Raw genomic sequence first — 23,290 nt, 5'->3', positions numbered from 1 at the left:
CAGTAGCTGTGGGGACTGCATCCTGCAAAGCCACAGGGGTGGAGCTGCCCAAGGCCGTGGGAGCCCATCCCTTGCATCAGCATGCCCTGGATGTATAACATGGAGTCAAAGGAAATTCTGGAACTTTGAGATTTAAAGATTTAATGACTGCTCAGCCAGGTTTCCAACTGGCATGGGGCCTATAACCCCTTCGTTTTAGCCAACTTCTCTCATTTGGAATGGGAACACTTGCCCAGTGCTTGTACCCCCACTGTATCTTGGAAGTAACTAACTTGTTTTCTTATTTTACAGGTTCATAGGCAGAAGGGACCTACCCGCCCTGTCTCAGATAAGATTTTGAACTTGAACTTTCGGGTTAATGCTAGAATGAGTTAGGACTCTGGGGGACTGTTGGGAAGGCACAATTGGTTTTCAAATGTGAAAAGGACATGAGATTTGGGAGGGGACAGGGGAGGAATAATATGATTTGGCTCTCTGTCCCCACCCAACTCTCATCTCAAATTGTAATCCCCACATGTTGAGGGAGGGAACTGGTGGGAGGTGACTAGAGCATGGAGGGCAGTTTCTCCCATGCTGTTCTTGTAATACTGCAAGAATTTTCATGAGATCTTGATGGTTTTAAAGTGGCAATTTTCCCTGAGCCCTCTCTCCTGCCACCATGTAAGATGTGCCTTGCTTTCCCTTCACCTTCTGCCATGACTTTAAGTTTCCTCAGGCCTACTCAGCCATGCAGATCTGAGTCAATTAAACCCCATTTCTTTATAAATTACCCAGTCTCAGGTAGCTTACTTATAGCAGTTTGAAAATGGACAAATACAACCTCCGAAGTGATACATCTATGACTGTGCAAGAGCCACAGTGTTACTAGGTTTGAGGTGTCCCCTAATGGAGATATAGCTACAGTGATCAAAAACTCAGACCACAACACCTAACTTCCTTTGAATTCCTGGAAAGCATTCCCAAGAAGGATGGGTATAAACAAAGTCAGAGTGTGAAGACTACAATAAGTACCTAATTCTTCAATGCTCAGATACCAACAAACATCCACAAGCTTTAAGACCATCTATGAAAACATGACCTCACCAAATATGAAACTAGAAACCAATCCTGGAGAAACAAATATATAGAAGTTTTCAGACAAAGAAATCAAAATATCTGTTTTGGCTGGGTGCAGTGGCTCACACCTGTAATCCCAGCACTTTGGGAGGCGAAGGCAGGTGGATCACCTGAGGTCAGGCGTTCAAGACCAGCCTAGCCAACATGGTAAAATCTCATCTCTACTAAAAATATAAAAATTAGCTGGGTATGGTGGCATACGCCTGTAGTCCCAGCTACTCGAAAGGCTGAGGCAGGAGAATTGCTTGAACCCAGGGAGTTGAGGGGGCAGTGAGCTGAGATTGTGCCATTGTACTCCAGCCTTGGTGACAGAGCGAGACTCTGTTAAAAAAAAAATCTGTTTTTGAGAAAACTCAAAGGAATTCAAGATAACAGAGAAAGAACTCAGAATCCTGTAAGATAAATTTAACAAAAAGACTGAAAATAATTAAAAAGAATCAAGCAGTAATATTGGAATAGAAAAATATACCTAACAGACTGAAGAATGCATCAGACTCTTTTAACAGCAAAATTGATTAAACACAAGAAAACCATCAATGAGCTTGAAGACAGGCTATTTAAAAATACAGTAGGAGGAGACAAAAGAAAAAGGGGAATAAAAAAGAATAAAGCATGCCTACAGGATCTGGAAAACAGCCTCAAAAGGGCAAATATAAAATAAAAAATAAAAAGCAGTAGATTCCTCTCAAAAGCAGTAGACTCCTCCTTTCAAAAGACATACAGTGGATGAATGAATGCATAAAAAAACAAGACCCAACAATCTATTCCCTACAAGAAACACAACTAACCTAAAAGACCACAAATGGACTAAAAATAAAGGGATGGAAAAAAGATATCCCACACAAACAGAAACCAAAAGAGAGGAAGAATAGCTATATCCATATCAGACAAAATAGACTTTAAGACAAAAATTATGGCCAGGCGTGGTGGCTAATGCCTATAATCCAGCACTTTGGGAGGCTGAGGTGGGCGTATCATGAGGTCAGAAGTTTGAGACCAGCCTGGCCAACATGGTGAAACCCCATCTCTACTAAAATACAAAAATTGGTGAGGCTTTTGGTGGTGGGTGCCTATAATCTGGCTACTCAGGAGGCTGAGGTAGGAGAATCACTTGAACCTGGGAGGCAGTGGTTGCAGTGAGCCAAGACCATGCCATTGCACTCCAGCCTGGGAGACAGAGCAAGACCCCATCTCGAAAAAAAAAAAATTATAAAAACATTATATAATGATAAAGTGATCAACTCAGCAAGAGGATATAACAATTGTAAACATATATGCACCCAACACTGGAGTACCCAGATATATAAAGAAAGTATTTTTAGAGCTAAAGAGGGGGAGAGAACCTAATACAATAATAGCTGTAATCTTCAACACCTCACTTTCAGCATTGGACAGATCATATAGACAGAAAATCAACAAAGATACATCAAATGGACCTAATAGATAACATTTCATCCAATGGCTGTAGAATACACACTCTTCTCAGCACATGGATCATTCTCAAGGATAGGCCATATTTTAGGCCACAAAACAAGTCTTAAAATTCAAAAATCTCTGCATTTATATCAAGTCATTTCTCTGATCACAATGGAAAAAAACTAGAAATCAATAACAAGAGGAACTTTAGAAAACTGTAAAATGAATGGAAATGAAACAATATGACCAGTGGGTTAATAAAGAAATCAAGAAATAAATTTATAAATTTATTGAAACAAATGATAATGGAAACGGAACATACCAAAACCTATGGGAAACAGCAAAAGCAATACTAAGAAGAAAGTTTATAGGTATAAGCACCTACGTAAAAAAACAAACAAACAAACAAACAAACAAAAAACAGAAAAACTTCAAATAAACAACCTAACAATGTATGTTAATAAACTAGAAAACAAATTCCATAATTAGTAAAAGAAAAAACATAAAGATCAGAGCAGAAATAAATGAAATTGAAATGAGAAAAACAAGACAAAAGATCAATGAAACAGAAGTTTGTTTGTTGAAAAGATAAACAAAATTGACAAACCTTTAGCCAGACTAAGAAAAACAGAGAGAAGACTCATGTAAGCAAACTGAGATTAAAAAAAAGAGAGATAAATTACAACCTATACCACAGAAATTTAAAGAATGATGAGACACTACTATGAGCAACTTTCTACCAATAAATTGAAAAAGCTAGAAAAAAATGGACAAATTCTTAGAAACATGCAACGTATCAACCAGGAAGAAATCCAAAATCTAAAGAGACCAGTAACAAGGTCAAGTAACAGTATAAAAGCGTTTCTATTTCTCCACATCCTCTCCAGCATGTTGTCTCCAGATTTTTTAATAATCGCCATTTTAACTGGTGTGAGATCGTATCTCACTGTGGTTTTGATTTGCATTTCTCTAATGACCAGTGATGATGAGCATTTCTTCGTATCTTTGTTGGAAACATAAATGTCTTCTTTTGAAAAGTGCGTGTTCATATCCTTCGCCCACTTTTGATGGGGTTGTTTGTTCTTTTCTTGTAAATTTGTTTAAGTTCTTTGTAGATTCTGGATATTAGCCCTTTGTCAGATGGGTAGCTTGCAAAAATTTTTTCCCATTCTGTTGGTTGCTGGTTCATTCTAATGATTGTTCCTCTTGATGTGCACAAGCTTTTAAGTTTAATTAGATCCCATTTGTCTATTTTGGCTTTTGTTGCCATCGCTTTTGCTGTTTCAGTCATGAAGTCTTTGCCTATTCCTATGTCCTGAATGGTATTGCCTATGTTTTTTTCTAACCATGTGCAGAAAGCTGAAACTGGACCCATGCCTTACAAAACTTAACTCCTGATGGATTAAAGATTTAAACATAAGGTTACTTTTAAAAAGAAGTATAATTACCACATAGAGGTATTAATTTCTATCACTGGGCATGGCAAAGTGACCTCTAAGAAAGTCCAGTGCTAGAAATTAATAAAAAATGACCTCAACCCTATATATACAAGTGTGGTAAAGTCTGAGACAACTTAGGAGTATTTGTACCACTCTCTCAGGCAAAAAACAAACAAAAAAGAAAAAAGAAAGAAAGAAAGAAAAGAAAGAAAGAAAGAGAGAGGAAAAAGAGAGAAAGGAAAGAAAGAAAGAAAGAAAGAAAGAAAGAAAGAGAAAAAGAAAGAAAGAGGAAAGAAAGAAAGAAAGAAAGAAAGAAAGAAAGAAAGAAAGAAAGAAAGAAAGAAAGAAAGAGAGAGAGAGAGAAAGAAAGAGCTGTAGCCTCCACTTCTATTTGGTCATTGCTGCAGTTATAGTTAAATACTGATTTATTAATTTGCTTTCTCCATCAGTGTATACAAAGTTTGATAGCAATGGCTAAATTTGCCATGTAGTTCACAGGTTGGAGAAAATTAACAGCAATGATTGGACAAAATTATAATGGACTCATAGCAGAAACAACTATCACATGGAGATGGATCTGAGACAAATAAGAAGCTTTTTGAAGTTCTCAGAAACTTTGGATGCAGTAGTCTTAAAGTTACTTTGGACTGCTTGTCTAGGGGAAGAAGTAAATACACAGCAAATAATGGCTGCTTCCAGGAAAGGAAAAAAGGGCTGGAGAGAGGCAGAGGAACTTATTAATTTAGAGTAATGGGTAAGCAGTCATGTATTTAACATACTTTGTACCTTAAAATAATGTTTTGTGCCGCCCAAAAAAAACCTCATAAAATTTTACTTTTCATCCACAGTAATGAAAATAATACTGTATTAGTAAAGCAAATAATATTCTTTGATAAAAAATTTATATGAACCATAAATCATGGCCTCTATAACTTGATCCATTTGATGACAGTAGAGGTTTAAATATGCTTTTATAGCTGTTTCTTCTCTTGTGTTTCTGCCACCATCATTAGAACACCACACCCTAGGATAGCTATTGACCCATTAGCCTGAGTCTCAGAAAGAACCATCTGAAACAGACCCAAACCATTTCTGTAGCTTACAGTGAGCCCAGCCAAAGTCCAATTGACCCATAAGCCTGTAAGTAAGAAAAACAAATATTTACCGTTATAAAACATGGAGATTTTCTAGGCTGTTATACTGTATCACTGTGGCAATAGGTAACCAACACATAAAGGTGTTCTTCGTGATAATTTATTAAACTTTATATATATATTTTGATATGCTTTAGTTTCATAAGAAAAATGTTCAAGAATGATAACCATCTTAATATACAAATGTATTTACTTAAATTCAATGCCATATAAATGCTGATCCAAAGAATTTTCTTTACGTTTAGGTATATTTCATCTATATATGTAGATAGGCAAGTTTTTTGTATAAGTAGAGAAACTTAAAATGTACTTAGAGTAGATTTGTCTAAAATAGTAAATATTTAAAAAATTAGTAAAGTTTCCATTTTCATTTGGGGAAGAATGGAAACTAACTTGTTAATTTTCCTGCTACTTACCCAAAAAAGAAAATAATTTACAATTTGCTCCAATTCTAAACGTTATATATAAAAGTACTATCAAAATATCATGAAACTATAGCATATAAAACACTCTAAATGTTGACGTTATGGTAGAGACTGCTAGCTGTTCACCAAATCCATTTCTTCTTCATTTTGGAAAACACAGCTAAACTACATTCCTGGCCAGTGGAAAGTGATTTGGGTTACTGCCAGACCTGGCCTGTAAACATCTCCTTTTTCTTCCTTCTAGTTGACCATGAAGGTAAATCCATTATAACCATTTGGGTTGTGTATTTTAAAGACAACAGAGCAAGCAGTCAACCTGGGTCTCTGCTGATTGCTTTGTAAGCAAGAGAAAAACTGCTCTATTGTGTTTGCACTAACATATGTTTATTCATCTATTTGTTATAGTATATACATACTCTCTATATATACATAGTACATAACATTACTATAATACAAGATAATTTATGTGCCTATTTAAAAGCAGACCTCAATTACTTTCAAGTTGTTATCAACTACTTGTATTTTTACTGTAAATATGATGAGGCAAAAGTAAGTTTTAACCACAAACAGCATAAGTTCTATAGGTTAACTCCTCCAGAAATTAAGATAAAAATGTAATAACTTATTCTGTTGATGGCTATGTAAATAAAAGACAGATATAATCATATAGCCCCTAATTCTTAAATTAAAATTAGGTTTTTTGACTAGAAAGTCACAATCATTTCTAAGATAATTACACAAAAGAGTGGTCTAACAACCTAAAATGCAATCATATTCTCTTACCATCTGTTCCATGAGAAAAAGTAACCTGTTGGACTGAAGATGATGAAGCAAACTTGACAGAAGCTTTGCGTAGTTTCTGGTTACTGGGCTCTGTAATTTCATGTACATGATCTTCGGGATTAATAAAAATCTCAGATGAAAACAGGGTCTTTTCTGGACTTTCTGTTGTTATCTGAGTGACTGCATCAGATGACAATTTTTCAGAGAAAGCAGAAAGTGGAGTCTTTTTCTTCTCTGGTAATCTGACCAAAAAAAAGAAAGAATACAGCAGGTTACATTCTTGGCTGATTAGAAACGGAAATCTCTTTCCAAAAGTGGTTTCAAGGAATATTTTAGTAGCTATAGGAATATTTTGTGGACACATCAATGACAAATGTTGTTACGGTAAAATTTCTGCAATACCCTTTATTTGGTTTCATACAGTGTTACCACATGGGTTTACTCTTATCTGAAAACTTACTTTTAATTTAGAATGTTAAATTATATAATTTAGTTGAGGAAATGGTATTTTTCAGCTGAATTAAAAATACATTTTTTCAAATTATTGGATGTCCACTATAAATTAGGGGACTGTACTACATGCACACAGTATACAAAGATAAATAAGAAACAGAGCATTCCGTCAAGAAGTTGTGGGAGAACCAGGAGTTTTCAAGGTTGTAGTTGTATCTTGAGATCATAGAGAATTAATATTAAAAGAATGGAGCAAGTAAATAATTGAATACATAAATAATTGGAAAGAAGAAACAAATTTTGCTTTAAGAAGAAGCCCAAATAACAGATGTGGATACCTCCCACCAAAGGAGGTTAACCTTAATCTTCCTCTCCTCCTTTGTGTATGTGCTGAACTGAGTGACTAGATTTCAAAGAACAGAGTATAAGAAGGGACAAATAGTACTTATTTTCATGGTAGAGACATCTAGCAAGCACTGCCTTATCCAAGTGATCAGTTAACATCACCAGTGATGATGTGGATACCACATATGCAATCTAGGCAATACCATTCCAGACACAGGATCCAGCCAAGATTTCACGATGAAGACACCAAAAGCAATTCCAATAAAAGCAAAAACTGAAAATGGGACCTAACTAAACATAAGAGCTTCTGCACAGCAAAAGAAAAGTTATCAACAGAGTAAACAGACAAACTACAGAATAAGAAAAAGTATTTGCAAACTATGCATCTGACAAAGGTCTAGTATCCAGCATTTATAAGAAACTAAGTGGGCAAAGGAAATGAACAGATGCCTTTCCAAAGATATATATGTTGCTACCAAGCCTATGGAAAAAGCTCAACATCATTGATTAGATAAATGCAAATTAAAACCATAATGAGCTACCATTCACATCAATCATAATGGCTATTATTAAAAAGTCAAAAAATAGGGCCTGGCATGGTGGTTCACACCTGTAATCCCAGCACTTCGGGAGGCCAAGGCGGGTGGATCACGAGGTCAAGAGATGGAGACCATCCTGGTCAACATGGTGAAACCCCGTCTCTACTAAAAACACAAAAAAATTAGCTGGGCATGGTGGTGCATGCCTGTAATCCCAGCTACTCAGGAGGCTGAGGCAGAAGAATTACCTGAACCCAGGAGGCGGAGGTTGTGGTGAGCCGAGATCGTGCCATTGCACTCCAGCCTGAGTAACAAGAGCGAAACTGTCTCAAAAAAAAAAGTCAAAAAATAACAGATGCTATCAAGGTTTCAGAGAAAAGGGAACGCTTATACACTGTCTGTGTGAGTGTATAGTTTGACCATTGTAGAAAGCAATGTGGCAATACCTCAAAGAGCAAAAAAACAGAACTAGCATTTTACTCAGCAATCCATTGCTGTGTACATACCCAAAGAAACGTAAATCATTCTACCATAAAGATACATGCACACAAATGTTCACTATAGAACTGTTCCCAAGAACAAAGACATGAATCAACTTAAATGTCCATAAATGACAGATTAAATAAAGAAAATATGGTACATTTATACCATGGAATACTAGGCAGCCATAAGAAAGAGTAAGATCATGTCTTTTGCAGAACATAGACAAGAGTCTGAAGTCATTATCCTTACTAAACTACAGAAAACCAAATACTGCATCTTCATATTTATAAGTGGGAGCTAAATGATGAGAACTCATGGGCACAAAAAGGGGAACAACGGACACTGGGGCCTACCTGAGCATGGAGGGAGGTGGGAGAGGAACAGAAAAAAAATAACTACTGGGTACTAGGCTTAGTACCTGGGGGATGAAATAATCTGTAAAACAAACCCCCATGACATGAGTTTACCTACAGAACAAACCTGAACATGTACCCCGAACCTAAAATAAAAGTTCTAAAATAAAAAATAGGCGGGGTACGGTGGCTCATGCCTATAATCCCAGTACTTTGGGAGGCCAAGGCGAGTGGATCACCTGAGGTCAGGAATTCAAGACCAGCCTGGCCAATATGGTGAAACCCGTCTCTACTGATAATACAAAAATTAGCTGGGTGTGGTGGCGCACACCTGTAATCTCAGCCACTCAGGAGGCTGAAGCAGGAGAATCACCTAAACCCAACAGGTGGGGTTGCAGTGAGCTGGGATCACGCCATTGCACTCCAATCTGGGAGACAAGAGTGAAACTCTGTTTTCAAAAAAAATAAAAATTAAAAATAAAACAGAAAATAAAATTTAAAACCGATGTTAACAACAGGAGAAGCTAGGAGAGAAGTATTAGGAACTCTATGTATCTTTTCTGTAAGTCTAAAATTACTTGAAAATAAGGCCAGGCACAGTGGCTCATACCTGTGATCCCAGTAATTTGGGAGGCTGAGACAGGGGATCACTTGAGCCCAGGAGTTAGCGAAAACGCTGGGCAACGCAGTAAGACCCTGTCTCTATAAAACATAAAAAAATTAGCCGGGCACAGTGGCACACACCTATAGTCTCAATGACTCAGGAGGATTGCTTGAGCCCAAGACTCCAAGGCAGCACTGACTCATAACTGCACCACTGCACTCCAGAGCCTGGGTGACAGAGCAAGACCTCATCTCTTTAAAAAAAAAAAAAGAACAAATAAAACTTTCAAAAAAAAACCACTTGAAAATAAAGTTTCGGGGGGAGGACTCAAGATGGCGCTGTGAGAACAACCCAGGATTGGAGCTCTCGTTGAATCCGCGGAGAGGTGAGTCGGAGCTGCATTTCCAGACTGATCTTTGTTGCCCACAGAGGGGGGAAATTCCCAAGTATAAAGCAGACGCAGGCTGCAGGCAGAGGTAAGCCGGCAGCCGGGGTGGCAGCGGCCGGCCCTACCCAGCGCTCCCCACAGGGCGCGCTTCTCCAGGTGCCCTGTTGAACCGGCAACCTGAGACTTGAGAGGGCTGGACTTGAGACTGAACGAGACTTGGACAGTGGGCCAGCCCAGGGGATTGCAGGGACAGAGCGTTTGAGGTAGCCCAGTGGGATGAACAAAACCGCGATTTCAAACGCTCCCGGTGCAGACGGTCCAAGACGCTCTGTGGGGGAGGGGCGTCCACCATTACCGATGCAACCCGCCCCAACTGAGATACACGCCCACTGCTGACGCAGCCAGCCGTTGCCGAGGCAACCCGTCCCTAGTGAGATACATGCCCACTGCTGACGCAGCCTGCTGTTGCCGAGGCAACCCGCTACAACAGAGAGACTCCGCCGCACGGTGGAGCCGGTGGCGGAGACCACAGCAGAACAGCAGAGCCTGCAGCAACAGGGCAAACTACACAACAGCAGGGCGGAGCCTCGGCAGGCAAACAGTGGCTAGTCTGCCTCCTAGCTGGGCAGGACACCTCAACGGACATCCAAAAATAAAGCCTGAACCCCTCAACAAAGAGCATTTGAGAAAAAAAGGTTTTTTTAATGAGCTCTGTTGCAGCAGAATCAAACATAGCAGCCTAACAGCCCTGAATGAACAACAGAGCTCACAGCTCAGCAATTGAGCTCCTATAAAGTACAGCCTGTCTCCTCAAGCAGCTCCCTGACCCCTCTATAACCAAAAGACTGACATTTGGCAGGCATCATCCTGGGACAAAGATAGCAGAAAAAGAAACGGGTAGCATCCCTCACTGTGCCACAGCTGCTATAGGTGCACCCCAGACAAGCAGGGCCTGGAGTGAACGTCAGCAGTCGTACAGCGAAGGGGATAGACTGATAGAAGGAAAACCAAGTAACAGAAATACTTCATCATCAACAATCTGGGTGTCCACTCAGAGACCCAATCGAAAAGTCAGCAACTACGCAGACGACAAGCGGATAAATCCACAAAGATGGGAAGAAACCAGTGCAAAAAGGAGGAAAACACCCGAAACCAGAACACCTCGCCTCCTAGAAAGGACCAAAACTGCTCACCAGCAAGGGAACAAAGCTGGACGGAGAATGACTGTGACGAAATGATGGAATTAGACTTCGGAAGGTGGATAATGAGAAACTATTGTGAGCTAAAAGAACATGTATTAAATCAATGCAAAGAAACTAAGGAACTTGAAAAAAAATATGAAAAAAGATTTGAGGAAATGATAACAAGAATGGATACCTTAGAGAGGAATATGAATGAATTAAAGGAGCTGAAAAACACAATACGAGAACTTTGCGAAGCATGCACAAGTTTCAGTAGCCGAATTGACCAAGCAGAAGAAAGAATATCTGAAGTCGAAGACCAACTCAATGAAATAAAACGAGAAACCAAGATTAGAGAAAAAAGCGCAAAAAGGAATGAACAAAGTCTCCAAGAAATGTGGGACTATGTGAAAAGACCTAACCTACGTTTGATAGGTGTACCAGAAAGGGACGAAGAGAATGAATCCAAGCTGGAAAATACTCTTCAGGACATCATCCAGGAAAATTTCCCCCACCTAGCAAGACAGGCCAACACTCAAATGCAGGAAATACAGAGAACACCACAAAGATATTCCGCAAGAAGAGCAACCCCAAGGCACATAATTGTCAGATTCAACAAGGTTGAAATAAAGGAGAAAATACTAAGGGCAGCCAGAGAGAAAGGTCAGGTCACCCACAAAGGGAAGCCCATCAGACTCACAGCAGATCTCTCAGCACAAACACTACTAGCCAGAAGAGAGTGGGGGCCAATATTCAACATTCTTAAAGAAAAGAACTTTCAACCCAGAATTTCATATGCAGACAAACTGAGCTTCAGAAGTGAAGGAAAAATAAAATCCTTTGCGAACAACCAAGTACTCAGAGATTTTGTCACCACCAGGCCTGCTTTACAAGAGCTCCTAAAAGAGGCACTACACATAGAAAGGAACAACCAGTACCAGCCATTCCAAAATCACACTAAATGCTAAAGAGCATCAACATAATGAAGCATCTACAACAACTAACAGGCAAAACAGCCACTTAGCATCAAAATGGCAGTATCAAATTCACACATAACAATATTAACCCTAAATGTAAATGAACTAAATGCAGCAATCAAAAGACACAGACTGGCAAATTGGATAAAAATCCAAAACCCAACAGTGTGCTATATCCAGGAAACCCATCTCACATGCAAGGATACACCAAGGCTCAAAATAAAGGGATGGAGGAAGATTTACCAAGCAAATGGAGAGCAAAAAAAAGCAGGAGTTGCAATTCTCATCTCTGATAAAATAGACTTTAAAGCAACAAAGATCAAAAGAGACAAAGAAGGCCATTACATAATGCTAAAAGGATCGATACAACAAGAAGAGCTAATGATCCTAAACATATATGGACCCAATGCAGGAGCACCCAGATACATAAGGCAAGTTCTTAATGACTTACAAAGAGACTTAGACTCCCACACAATAATAGTGGGAGACTTTAACACTCCATTGTCAATATTAGACAGATCAACCAGACAGAAAATCAACAAGGATATCCAGGGCTTGAACTCAGACCTGGAGCAAGCAAACCTGGTGGACATTTACAGAACTCTCCACCCCAAATCCACAGAATACACATTCTTCTCAGCACCACATCACACCTACTCTAAAATTGACCACATAATTGGAAGTAAAGCACTGCTCAACAAATGCAAAACAACTGAAATCATAACAAACAGCCTCTCAGACCATAGTGCAATCAAGTTAGAACTCAGAATTCAGAAACCGACCCAGAACCGCACAGCTTCATGGAAACTGAACAACTGGCTCTTGAATGTTGACTGGGTAAACAAGGAAATGAAGGCAGAAATAAAGAAGTTCTTCGAAACCAATGAGAACGAAGACACAACGTGCCAGAACCTCTGGGACACATTTAAAGCAGTCTCTAGAGGAAAGTATATAGCAATAAGTGCCCATATGAGGAGAATGGAGAGATCCAAAATTGACACCCTATCGTCAAAATTGAAAGAGCTAGAGGAGCAAGATCAAAAAAACTCAAAACCCAGCAGAAGACAAGAAATAACTAAGATCAGAGCTGAACTGAAGGAGATTGAGACACAAAAACCCTCCAAAAAATCAATAAATCCAAGAGCTGGTTTTTTGAAAAGATCAACAAAATAGACAGACCACTAGCCAGATTGATTAAAAATAAAAGAGAGAACAACCAAATAGATGCAATAAAAAATGATAAAGGGAAAATCACCACAGATTCCACAGAAATTCAAACCATCATCAGAGAATATTACAAACAACTATATGCACATAAACTAGTAAACCTGGAAGAAATGGATAAATTCCTGGACTCCTGTGTCCTCCCAAGCCTAAACCAGGAGGAAGCTGAAACTATGAATAGACTAATAACAAGGTCAGAAGTCGAGGCAGCAATTAAGAGCCTACCACACAAAAAAAGCCCAGGTCCAGACGGGTTCACAGCCGAATTCTACCAGACACACAAAGAGGAGCTGGTACCATTCCTTCTGAAACTATTCCAAATAATCCAAAAAGAGGGAATCCTTCCCAAATCATTTTACGAGACCAACATCATTCTGATACCACAACCTGGCAGAGACCCAACAAGAAAAGAAAACTTCAGGTCAATATCCATGATGAACATAGATGCAAAAACCTTCAATAAAATATTGGCAAGCCGATTGCAACAGCAAATCAAAAAACTTATTCATCATGATCAAGTAGGATTCATCCTGGGGATGCAAAGCTGGTTCAACATATGCAAGTCTATAAACGTAATTCACCACATAAACAGAACCAAAAACAAAAACCACATGATTATCTCAATTGACGCAGAGAAGGCATTTGACAAAATTCAACAGCCCTTTATGCTAAAAACCCTCAATAAACTCGGTATTGATGGAACGTATCTCAAAGTAATAAAAGCTATTTATGACAAACCAACAGCCAATATCATACTGAATGGGCAAAAACTGGAAGCATTCCCTTTAAAATCCGGCACTAGACAAGGATGCCCTCTTTCACCACTCCTATTCAATATAGTTCTGGAAGTTCTAGCCAGAGCAATCAGGCAAGAAAAAGAAATAAAGGGTATTCAAATAGGAAAGGTGGAAGCCAAATTGTCTCTACTTGCAGACGACATGATAGTATACCTAGAAGACCCCATCGCCTCAACCCAAAAACTCCTGAAACTGAGAAGCAACTTCAGCAAAGTCTCAGGATATAAAATCAATGTGCAAAAATCACAAGCATTCGTCTACACCAATAACAGACTTAAAGAGAGCCAAATCAAGAATGAACTGGCATTCACAATTGCTACAAAAAGAATAAAATACCTTGGAATACAACTCACAAGGAACGTAAGGGACCTCTTCAAGGGGAACTACAAACCACTGCTCAACGAAATCAGAGAGGACACAAACAGATGGAGAAACATTCCATGTTCATGGTTAGGAGGAATTAATATTGTGAAAATGGCTATACTGCCCAAAGTAAGTTACAGAATCAACGCTATCCCCATCAAGCTACCATTGACTTTCTTCACAGAACTGGAAAAAACCACCATGAACTTCATATGGAACCAAAAGAGAGCCCGCATAGCCAAGTCAATTCTAAGCAAAAAGAACACAGCGGGGGGCATCACACTACCGGATTTCAAACTATACTACAAGGCTACAGTAATCAAAACAGCATGGTACTGGTACCAAAACAGAGATATAGACCAATGGAACAAAACAGAGGCACCAGAGGCAACACAACGTATCTACAACTATACAATCTTTGAGAAACCTGACAAAAACAAACAAGGGGGAAAGAATTCCCTGTTTAACAAATGGTGTTGGGAAAACTGGCTCGCCATGTGCAGAAAGCAGAAACTGGACCCCTTCCTGACACCTTACACTAAAATTAACTCCAGATGGATTAAAGACTTAAACATAAGACCTGGCACCATAAAAACCCTAGAAGGAAATCTAGGCAAAACTATCCAGGACATAGGAGTAGGTAATGACTTCATGAACAAAACACCAAAAGCACTGGCAACAAAAGCCAAAATAGACAAATGGGACCTAATCAAACTCCACAGCTTCTGCATGGCAAAAGAAACAGTCACTAGAGTGGATCAGCAACCAACAGAATGGGAAAAAATTTTTGCAGTATACCCATCTGACAAAGGGCTGATATCCAGAATTTACAAAGAACTCAAATGGATTTACAGGAAAAAAACAAACAAGCCCATTCAAAAGTGGGTAAAGGATATGAACAGACACTTTACGAAAGAAGATATATATGAGGCCAACAATCATATGAAAAAATGCTCATCGTCACTGGTCATCAGAGAGATGCAAATCAAAACCACATTGAGATACCATCTCACGCCAGTTAGAATGGCGATCATTAAAAAACCTGGAGACAACGGATGCTCGAGAGGATGTGGAGAAAAAGGAACACTTTTACACTGTTGGTGGGAGTGTAAATTAGTTCAACCATTGTGGAAGACAGTGTGGTGATTCCTCAAGGCCTTAGAAATAGAAATTCCATTTGACCCAGCAATCCCATTACTGGGTATATATCCAAAAGACTATAAATCGTTCTACTATAAGGACACATGTACACGAATGTTCATTGCAGCACTGTTTACAATAGCAAAGACCTGGAATCAACCCAAATGCCCATTGATAATAGACTGGATTGGAAAAATGTGGCACATATACACCATGGAATATTATGCAGCAATCAGAAATGATGAGTTTGTGTCGTTTGTAGGGACATGGATGAGTCTGGAGAACATCATCCTCAGCAAACTGACACAAGAACAGAAAATGAAACACCGCATATTCTCACTCATAGGCGGGTGATGAAAAATGAGAACACATGGACACAGAAAGGGGAGTACTAAACACTGGGGTCTATTGGGGGGAAAAGGGGAGGGCCAGTGGGAGGGGGAGGTGGGGAGGGATAGCCTGGGGAGAAATGCCAAATGTGGGTGAAGGGAAGAAGGAAAGCAAAGCACACTGCCATGTGTGTACCTACGCAACTATCTTGCATGCTCTGCTCATGTACCCCAAAACCTAAAATCCAATAAAAAATTAAAAAAAAAAAAGAAAAGAAAGTTTCAAGAAAAGAGAATAACGTATTGTAGTAGAGTAATATCTAGAATATATCACAAAAGTAGAACTTCAGAGTCTTTACCATATGCCTACCATTTACTGCTTGAAAATGACAATTATGGGAAAAGAAAAAAGTAGGTCAATCTCCCTTATGAACATAAATGCAAAAATCCTAACAAAATGTTAGACAACAAAATGTAGTGCATGTGTGTGTATGCTGTGTGCTTGCTCTCATTTTACACACACACATTTGTGTGTAGTTGAATCTCTACTATGATAGTTTACCCCAGGAATGCAAGGTGAGTAAACATTAAAAAAAAAAATCAATCAATGTGATTCACCGCCTCAGCAGAATAAAGGAGAAACACACATGACCATATGAATATAGGCAGAGACAGCATTTAATAAAACTCAGTAATTATGCATGATAAAAATTCACAGCAAAGAGAAACTACAAAAAACCTGAAAGCAACCATTGTATTTAATAGTAAAACATTGAGAATATTGCCTATGAGATTAGGAACAATATAAGGATGCCAACTCTTCCCACTTCTATTCAGTATTTTAGTAAGGGTATTAAATGGTATTAGCAGTAAGGCAGGAAAAAAGAAAAGGTATGGATAAGAAAGGAAAAAATAATACTTTTCATATTTGATATAATTATGTACATTAAAAAATCCAAAAGAATCTATATATAACTTATTAGAATATAATTAAAGTTTTAGAAAGGTTGCCAGATGCAAAATCAAATTTTTTAAAGTCCTTTAGATTTTTCTGTATCATAGAAGTTATAAAATTAAAATCTAAAAAATATGTCACAAAAATAGTACCAAAAATATCAAATACCTAATAAAGTATAATAAAAGATGCAAGAACTTTACAGGAAATATTATTAATATATTATAGAGAGAAGAGTGATCTAAATGTGTCTTCTATTTCCAAGTAGGATGTAGTAGGGTAGTTACGATGTAGTAGGTAGCCATATACCATCACTCCTACTTTAACAAACGAAATGAATAAATTATAAAAATCACATTTTTAAAGCAGTCTTAGAGCTACAGAAGCAATGAGGAAATATTTCTAACTAATATGCTAGACAGAGGTATTTGGTGATTCTAGGCAAAGGCTTGGTGTAGGTAGACATAATCTACTGAAAAAGAGAAATCACTGAGCTTTTGATGAACATGTAGGCTGTCACGATGGTGTGACATGATGGAATCTAGTAGAATATCCATCTGATTTCACCCACAAGACATTTCCTGATTGTTGAGGTGGTATGGGAGGCTGGGGGGCTGAGCCAGAGTAACACACTGAAATCTCATTCATACTCATGGCACTATAAGAGGCCAAGTCCCACCAGATGGAGAGGCCTGGGACAAACACACATCAGCCCTCCTCCTTAAAACATTTGCTAGATGTTGTACCTGCTTAAGGCAGGAGGCTTAATAACTAATGCTTGAGGGAGAGAACTTTTAAAATTTCCTTTAGTATTTCCTGAGGTCTTCCAGGGATATCTTAGTTTTTATTTGTTTAATTTCAAAAAAAATTCTATAACCAACTGCAGTATATTTTTTTTGAAATTAAACAAATAAAAACTAAAATATCCCTGGAAGGCCTCAGGAAATACTAAAGGAAATTTTTTAGGCTGAAGGAAAATGAACCAATATAGTATAGAAGTGCTAGAAAGAATGTACAACACTTAAAGGGTGTGTGTGTGTGTGTGTGTGTTTGTGTAAATATATATATATGTACATATGCATACACCTTTGAGTATATATACATATTTTATGTTGTTTTATATTTCATATATATATGGAAAAGAATGTTGTTTGTTCAAAGCAACAATAATGTCTTATGGGATTTATGACATGTAGAACAGAAATATATGACAACAAAAGCACAAATAGCAGGAGTGGGTAAACAGAGTTCAACTATCATAAGATACTTTGTTGCTCATAAAGTGGAAAAAGTACTAATTTAAGGTAAACTGTAAAGTCAAAAAAAATTACAATCTCTAGAATAACCACTAAAAGATAGAAAAAAAAAGTAAAACAAGCCAACAGAGGAAATAACATAGAATAAAAACAATTAATCTAAAATAAAAAAGGACAAAGAAAGCAAATAGCAAAATCAACTAGCTCAATTATATTAAATGTAAATGAAACAAATATCCCAGTTAAAGACAAAGATTAACAGACAAGATTAAAAATGAATAACATTCAACTATATGATATTGACAAGTGATGCACTTTACTGTAAAGTCATAGATGGGTTGAAAGTAAAAGGATATAAAAGATATATTAATCATAAATAAAAAATAAGCTTCCTATTCTCTTTCCCCTCTCCTGTGTTTTTATTCTCCCTTTCCTTTATCTCTCCCTTTCTAACAATTCAATCTTAAAACCATTAGGTGGACAGAACAAGGTGAGAATCTGTAGCAAAGTGACAATGGCTTAGAGCAAGGTATCAGAATCTCATTAGGGTAAGGAAGGCGCCCATGTAAAGGAGTGTCCTAGCACAGAGTATTAAAATTCAAGCAGGGCAAGGAGACAATCTCTGCAGAGGTATGGCTTTGTGTGCAATGGAAGCACTGAATCATGATAAGGAGGGCTTCCATTGAGAGGGAGGTCAACCATACATGTGGAGTTAAAGCCCAAGCAGAATGAGGTGGGTGTCTCCACACTGGGGTGGCCTGACATGGAGCGGCAGAGCTGGAGCAGAGAAGGAAAATATCTACACAGAGAGAGCCTAGGTTGGGAAATCAGATTTCCATCAGGATAAGAAAGGTGTCATACAGGGTAAGGGCAGTGTAGTGAGTCACTACTAAAGCAGGAAGAGAGGAGTCAGTCTGACCTCGAATGTCAGAACCCGAGTGAGAAGGGTGTCTATATGGTGTAGCCTGGCATCTTGAGTGAGATCCTAAACAAGATGAGGCCATCCAAGTAGAGGGGAGGCCAATGTGAGGTGTCATGAGCCTACACAGTATGAGGAAGAAATCTATGTGAAGGGGTAGCTCAGCATGGGGAGTCAGAACCTAAGTGGGGTAGTGAGAGTGTCCACATGTTGCGGGGGTGGGAATGAGCATTCCAATGGGGTGAAGTCAGAGACCAAGTAGGGAGAGGTGGTATACATGTTGAGGAGTGGTCTAGCATCGAGTGCCAAAGCCCAAGCAGGGTGAAAAGAGCATCCACCCAAGGGGACGGACTAAATAGTGTTTGATTCCAAGCAGAGAGTGAGAGTCATCCTTGCTGGGGAGAGGTTGGCTAGAGATGAGAGAATTTGTTATATAAAGCATACTGGAAGTGAGGTTTATCACTATTAGACATGAAAGTTACAAAAAGAGAAAGAAAAAGGTAAGATAAAATTAGATGAGCATATGGGTTTTAATATAAACAGATAGAGAAATAAATATTTAAATAAGTGTAGGGCTGAGGACAACCCAGTAGCAACACATATGCCTAGTGTTTAAAACCTAGCCTCTAAATACCACATTTCACTAGAAGAACAGGCTTCCTGGAGAAGTGGCTGATTCCAAAACTGGAAAAGGAAAAGTATAAGATGAGCCTGAAATACCTTGTGCCAGAAAGCAAAGACATGCTCAAAAGATGAAGAGACATATGAAAAGGATACAGAGCCAGCTTGAAAGGGCTGCCACTGGCCACCATATCTGTTATTTTGAGCATCATAACAAATTACAATAGTAACAATGACTATAGTAAGAAAACTTGATTTTGTAAAATCTAAAAACTTGCAGGTCTGAAATCTAATAAAGAATTTGTATCCAGAATATTCTCTAAATTCAACAGTAAAAAAAATGCAATTAGAAAATGAGCAAAACAATTTTAATAGAAAGAAAATATATAGATAGTAAATGAGCACATTAAAAAATATTCATCGTTAGTAGTAGAGAAATGAAAATTAAAGCAACAATTAGAAACCCCTATATACCAACCAGGAAGGCCAAATTAAAAACTGCTGACAGTGGACGGACATGGTGGCTCACACCTGTAAACCCAGCACTTTGGAAAGCCAAGGTGGGCACATGATGAGGTCAAGAGTTCAAGACCAACCTGACCAATATGGTGAAACCCCGTTTCTCCTAAAAATACAAAAATTAGCTGGGTGTGGTGGCAGGCGCCTGTAATCCCAGCTACTCAGGAGGCTGAAGCAGGAGAATCACTTGAACCCAGGAGGCGGAGGTTACAGTGAACGGAGATCACACCACTACACTCCAGCCTGGGCAACACAGCCACACTCCATCTCAAAAAAACAAAAAAACTACTGACATTATAAATGCTCATGAAGATGTGAAGAAAGTTGACCTCTCATACACTGTTAGAGGAAATGCAAAATGCTATAAACATTCTGGAAAACACTCTGTAGTTTCTTATAAAATTAAACATATACTTACTATATACAACCCCATAATCACACTCCTGGGTATTTATCCTTGTGCAGTTTCTCAATCTCAGCACTACTGACACTGTGAAACAATTCTTTGTTCTAGAGGACTGTCTTGTATATTCTAGGATACTCCACAGCACCTCTGCCTTTTATTTACTTGACACCAGTTGCAACTCTTTCCTTGTCATTACAATCAAAAATGTTTTCAGACATTTCCCATGTTCCCTGAGGGGTAAAATCACTCCCAATTGAGACCCACTGTCATAGAGAAATAAAAAACTTATGGACATGTAATAATAAGTACATGACGGATTCCTGGGCAAGATGGCCAAATAGGAACAGCTCCAGTCTGCAGCTCCCAGCAAGACCAATGCAGAAAGTGGGTGATTTCTACATTTCTAACTGAAGTACCCAGTTGCATCCAACAGAGGGCAAGCAGAAGCAGGGTAGGTGTCGCCTTACCCAGGAAGCACAAGGGGTTGTCAGGAAACTCCCTCCCCTAGTCAAGGGACCATGCTGTGAGGGAGAGTGCTATCTGGCCCAGATACTATGCTTTTCCCATGGTCTCCACAACCAACACACCAGATTTCCTCAGGTGCCTATACCACAAGGGCCCTCGGTTTCAAGCACAAAACTGGGTGGCTATTTGGACAGACACCAAGCTCATGTGCAGTTTTTTTTCCCATACCCCAGTGGTTCCTGGAACTCCCATGAAACAACCATTCACTCCCTTGGATAGGGGGCTGAAGCCAGGGAGCCAAGTGGTCTTGCTCAGCAGATCCCACCACTACGGAGCCCAACAAGCTGAGATCCACTGGCTTGAAATTCTCATTGCCAGCCCAGCAGTCCGAAGTGGAACTGGGATGCTTCAGCTTGGTTGGGGGAGGGGTGTTCGCCATTACTGGGGCTTGAGTAGGCGGTTTTCCCCTCACAGTGTAAACAAAGCCACCAGGAAGTCCGGACTGGGCAGAGCTCACTGCAGCACAGCAAAGCCATTGTAGCCAGACTACCTCTCTAGATACCTCCTCTCTGGGCAGGCCATCTCTGAAAGAAAGGCAGCAGCCCCAGTTAGGGGCTTACAGATAAAACCCCCATCTCCCTGGGACAGAGCACCTGGGGGAAGGGGTGGCTGTGAGTGCCACTTCAGCAGACTTAAACATTCCTGCCTGCTGGCTCTGAAGAAAGCAGATCTCCCAGCACAGTGCTCGAGCTTGGCTAAGGAAGAAACTGCCTCCTCAAGGGGTCCCAGTCTCCCTAAAGGAGGGGTCTACAGACACCGCATTCAGGAGAGCTCCAGCTGGCATCTGGCAGGTGCCCCTCTGAGACAAAGCTTCCAGAGAAGGCAGCAATCTTTGCTGTTTTGCAGCTTAGACTGGTGATACCCAGGCAAACAGGGTCTGGAGTGGACCCCCAGCAAACTCCAGCAGACCTGCAGCAGAGGGGCCTATTAGAAGGAAAACTAACAAATAGACAGCAAAAGCATCAACATCAACAAAAAGGATGACCATGCAAAAACTCCATCCGAAGGTCACCAACAGCAAAGAACAAAGGTAGATAAATCCACGAAGATGAGGAAAAATCAGTGCAAAAAGGGTGAAAACTCCAAAAACCAGAATTTTTCTCCTCCAAAGGATCACAGATTCTCTCCAGCAAGAAAACATAATTGGATGGAGAATGAGTTTGACAAGTTGACAGAAGTAGGCTTCAGAAGGTGGGTAATAACATACTTCTCTGAGCTAAAGAAGCATGTTCTAACCCATTGCAAGGAAGCTAAGAATCTTGATAAAAGGTTAGAGGAATTGCGACTAGAATAACCAGTTTAGAGAAGAACACAAATGACCTGACAGAGTTGAAAAACACAGTACAAGAACTTTGTGAAGCATACACAAGTATCAACAGCCAAATTGATCAAGTGGAAGAAAGCATATCGGAGACTAAATATCAACTTAACAAAATAAAGCATGAAGACAAGATTAGAGAAAAAAGAATGAAAAGAAACAAACAAAGCTTCTAAGAAATATGGGGCTATGTGAAAAGACCAAACCTATGTTTGATTGGTGTACACGAAAGTGATGGGGAGAACGGAACTAAGTTGGAAAACACTCTTAGGGATATTGTCCAGGATATCTTCAGGATATTATCCAACCTAGCAAGACAGGCCAACATTCAAATTCAGGAAATACAGAGATCAGAAAGATACTCCTCGAGAAAAGCAACCCCAAGACACATAATCGTCAGATTCACCAAGGCTGAAATGAAGGAAAAAATGTTAAGCATGGCCAGAGAGAAAGGTCACATTACCCACAAAGAGAAGCCAATCAGACTAACAGTGGATCTGTCGGCAAAAACCCTCCAAGCCAGGAGAGAGTGGGGGCCAATATTCAACATTCTTAAAGAATTTTCAACACAGAATTTCATATCCAGCCAAAATAAGCTTCATAAGGGAAGGAGAAATAAAATCCTTTACAGAGAAGCAAATGCTGAGAGATTGTGTCACCACCAGGCCTGCCCTACAAGAGCTCCTGAAGGAAGCACTAAACATGAAAAGGAAGAACTGGTATGAGCCACTGCAAAAACATACCAAATTGTAAAGACCACTGATACTATGAAGAAACTGCATCAACTAATGGGCAAAATAACCAGCTAGCATCATGATGACAGGATCAAATTTACACACAACAGTATTAACCTTAAATGTAAATGGGCTAAATGGCCCAATTAAAAAACAGACTGGCAAACTGGATAGAGTCAAGACCCATTGGTGTGCTGTATTCAGGAGACCCACCTCATGTGCAAAGACACACATAGGCTCAAAATAAAGGGATACAGGAATATTTACCAAGCAAATAGAAAGTCAAAAAAAACAGGGGTTGCAATCTTAGTCTCTGATAAATGGACTTTAAACCAACAAAGATCAAAAGAGACAAAGAAGGGCATTATCTAATAGTAAAGGAATCAATGCAACGAGAAGAGCTAACTATCCTAAGTATATATGCACCTAATACAGGAGCACCCAGATTCATAAAGCAAGTTCTTAGAGACCTATAAAGAGACAGACTCCCACACAATAATAGTGAGAGACTTTAACACCTCACTGTCA

General features: G+C 39.2%; 1 protein-coding gene across 13 annotated transcripts in view; it reads right to left on the bottom strand.

Annotated features, from left to right (window-relative positions):
* Window positions 1–23,290, bottom strand: part of ALMS1 (ALMS1 centrosome and basal body associated protein) — a 225,484-nt gene that overhangs the window by 91,051 nt on the left and 111,143 nt on the right. For all 13 annotated transcript variants that reach the window (XR_013526474.1, XR_004733517.3, XR_008476280.2 and 10 more), the window contains one exon: window positions 6,334–6,575. Coding sequence is in view for 8 of the 13 variants with exons in the window: in XM_035272302.3 (XP_035128193.3) it covers window positions 6,334–6,575 (242 nt within the window). In the remaining 5 variants the exon portion in view is untranslated. The remainder of the gene's footprint in view (window positions 1–6,333; window positions 6,576–23,290) is intronic.

This window comes from Callithrix jacchus, chromosome 14 (assembly GCF_049354715.1).
Source record: "Callithrix jacchus isolate 240 chromosome 14, calJac240_pri, whole genome shotgun sequence".
Taxonomy (NCBI): domain Eukaryota; kingdom Metazoa; phylum Chordata; class Mammalia; order Primates; family Cebidae; genus Callithrix; species Callithrix jacchus.
Note: the sequence above shows the minus strand (reverse complement) of the source record. Positions and strands in the feature narration are given on the sequence as shown.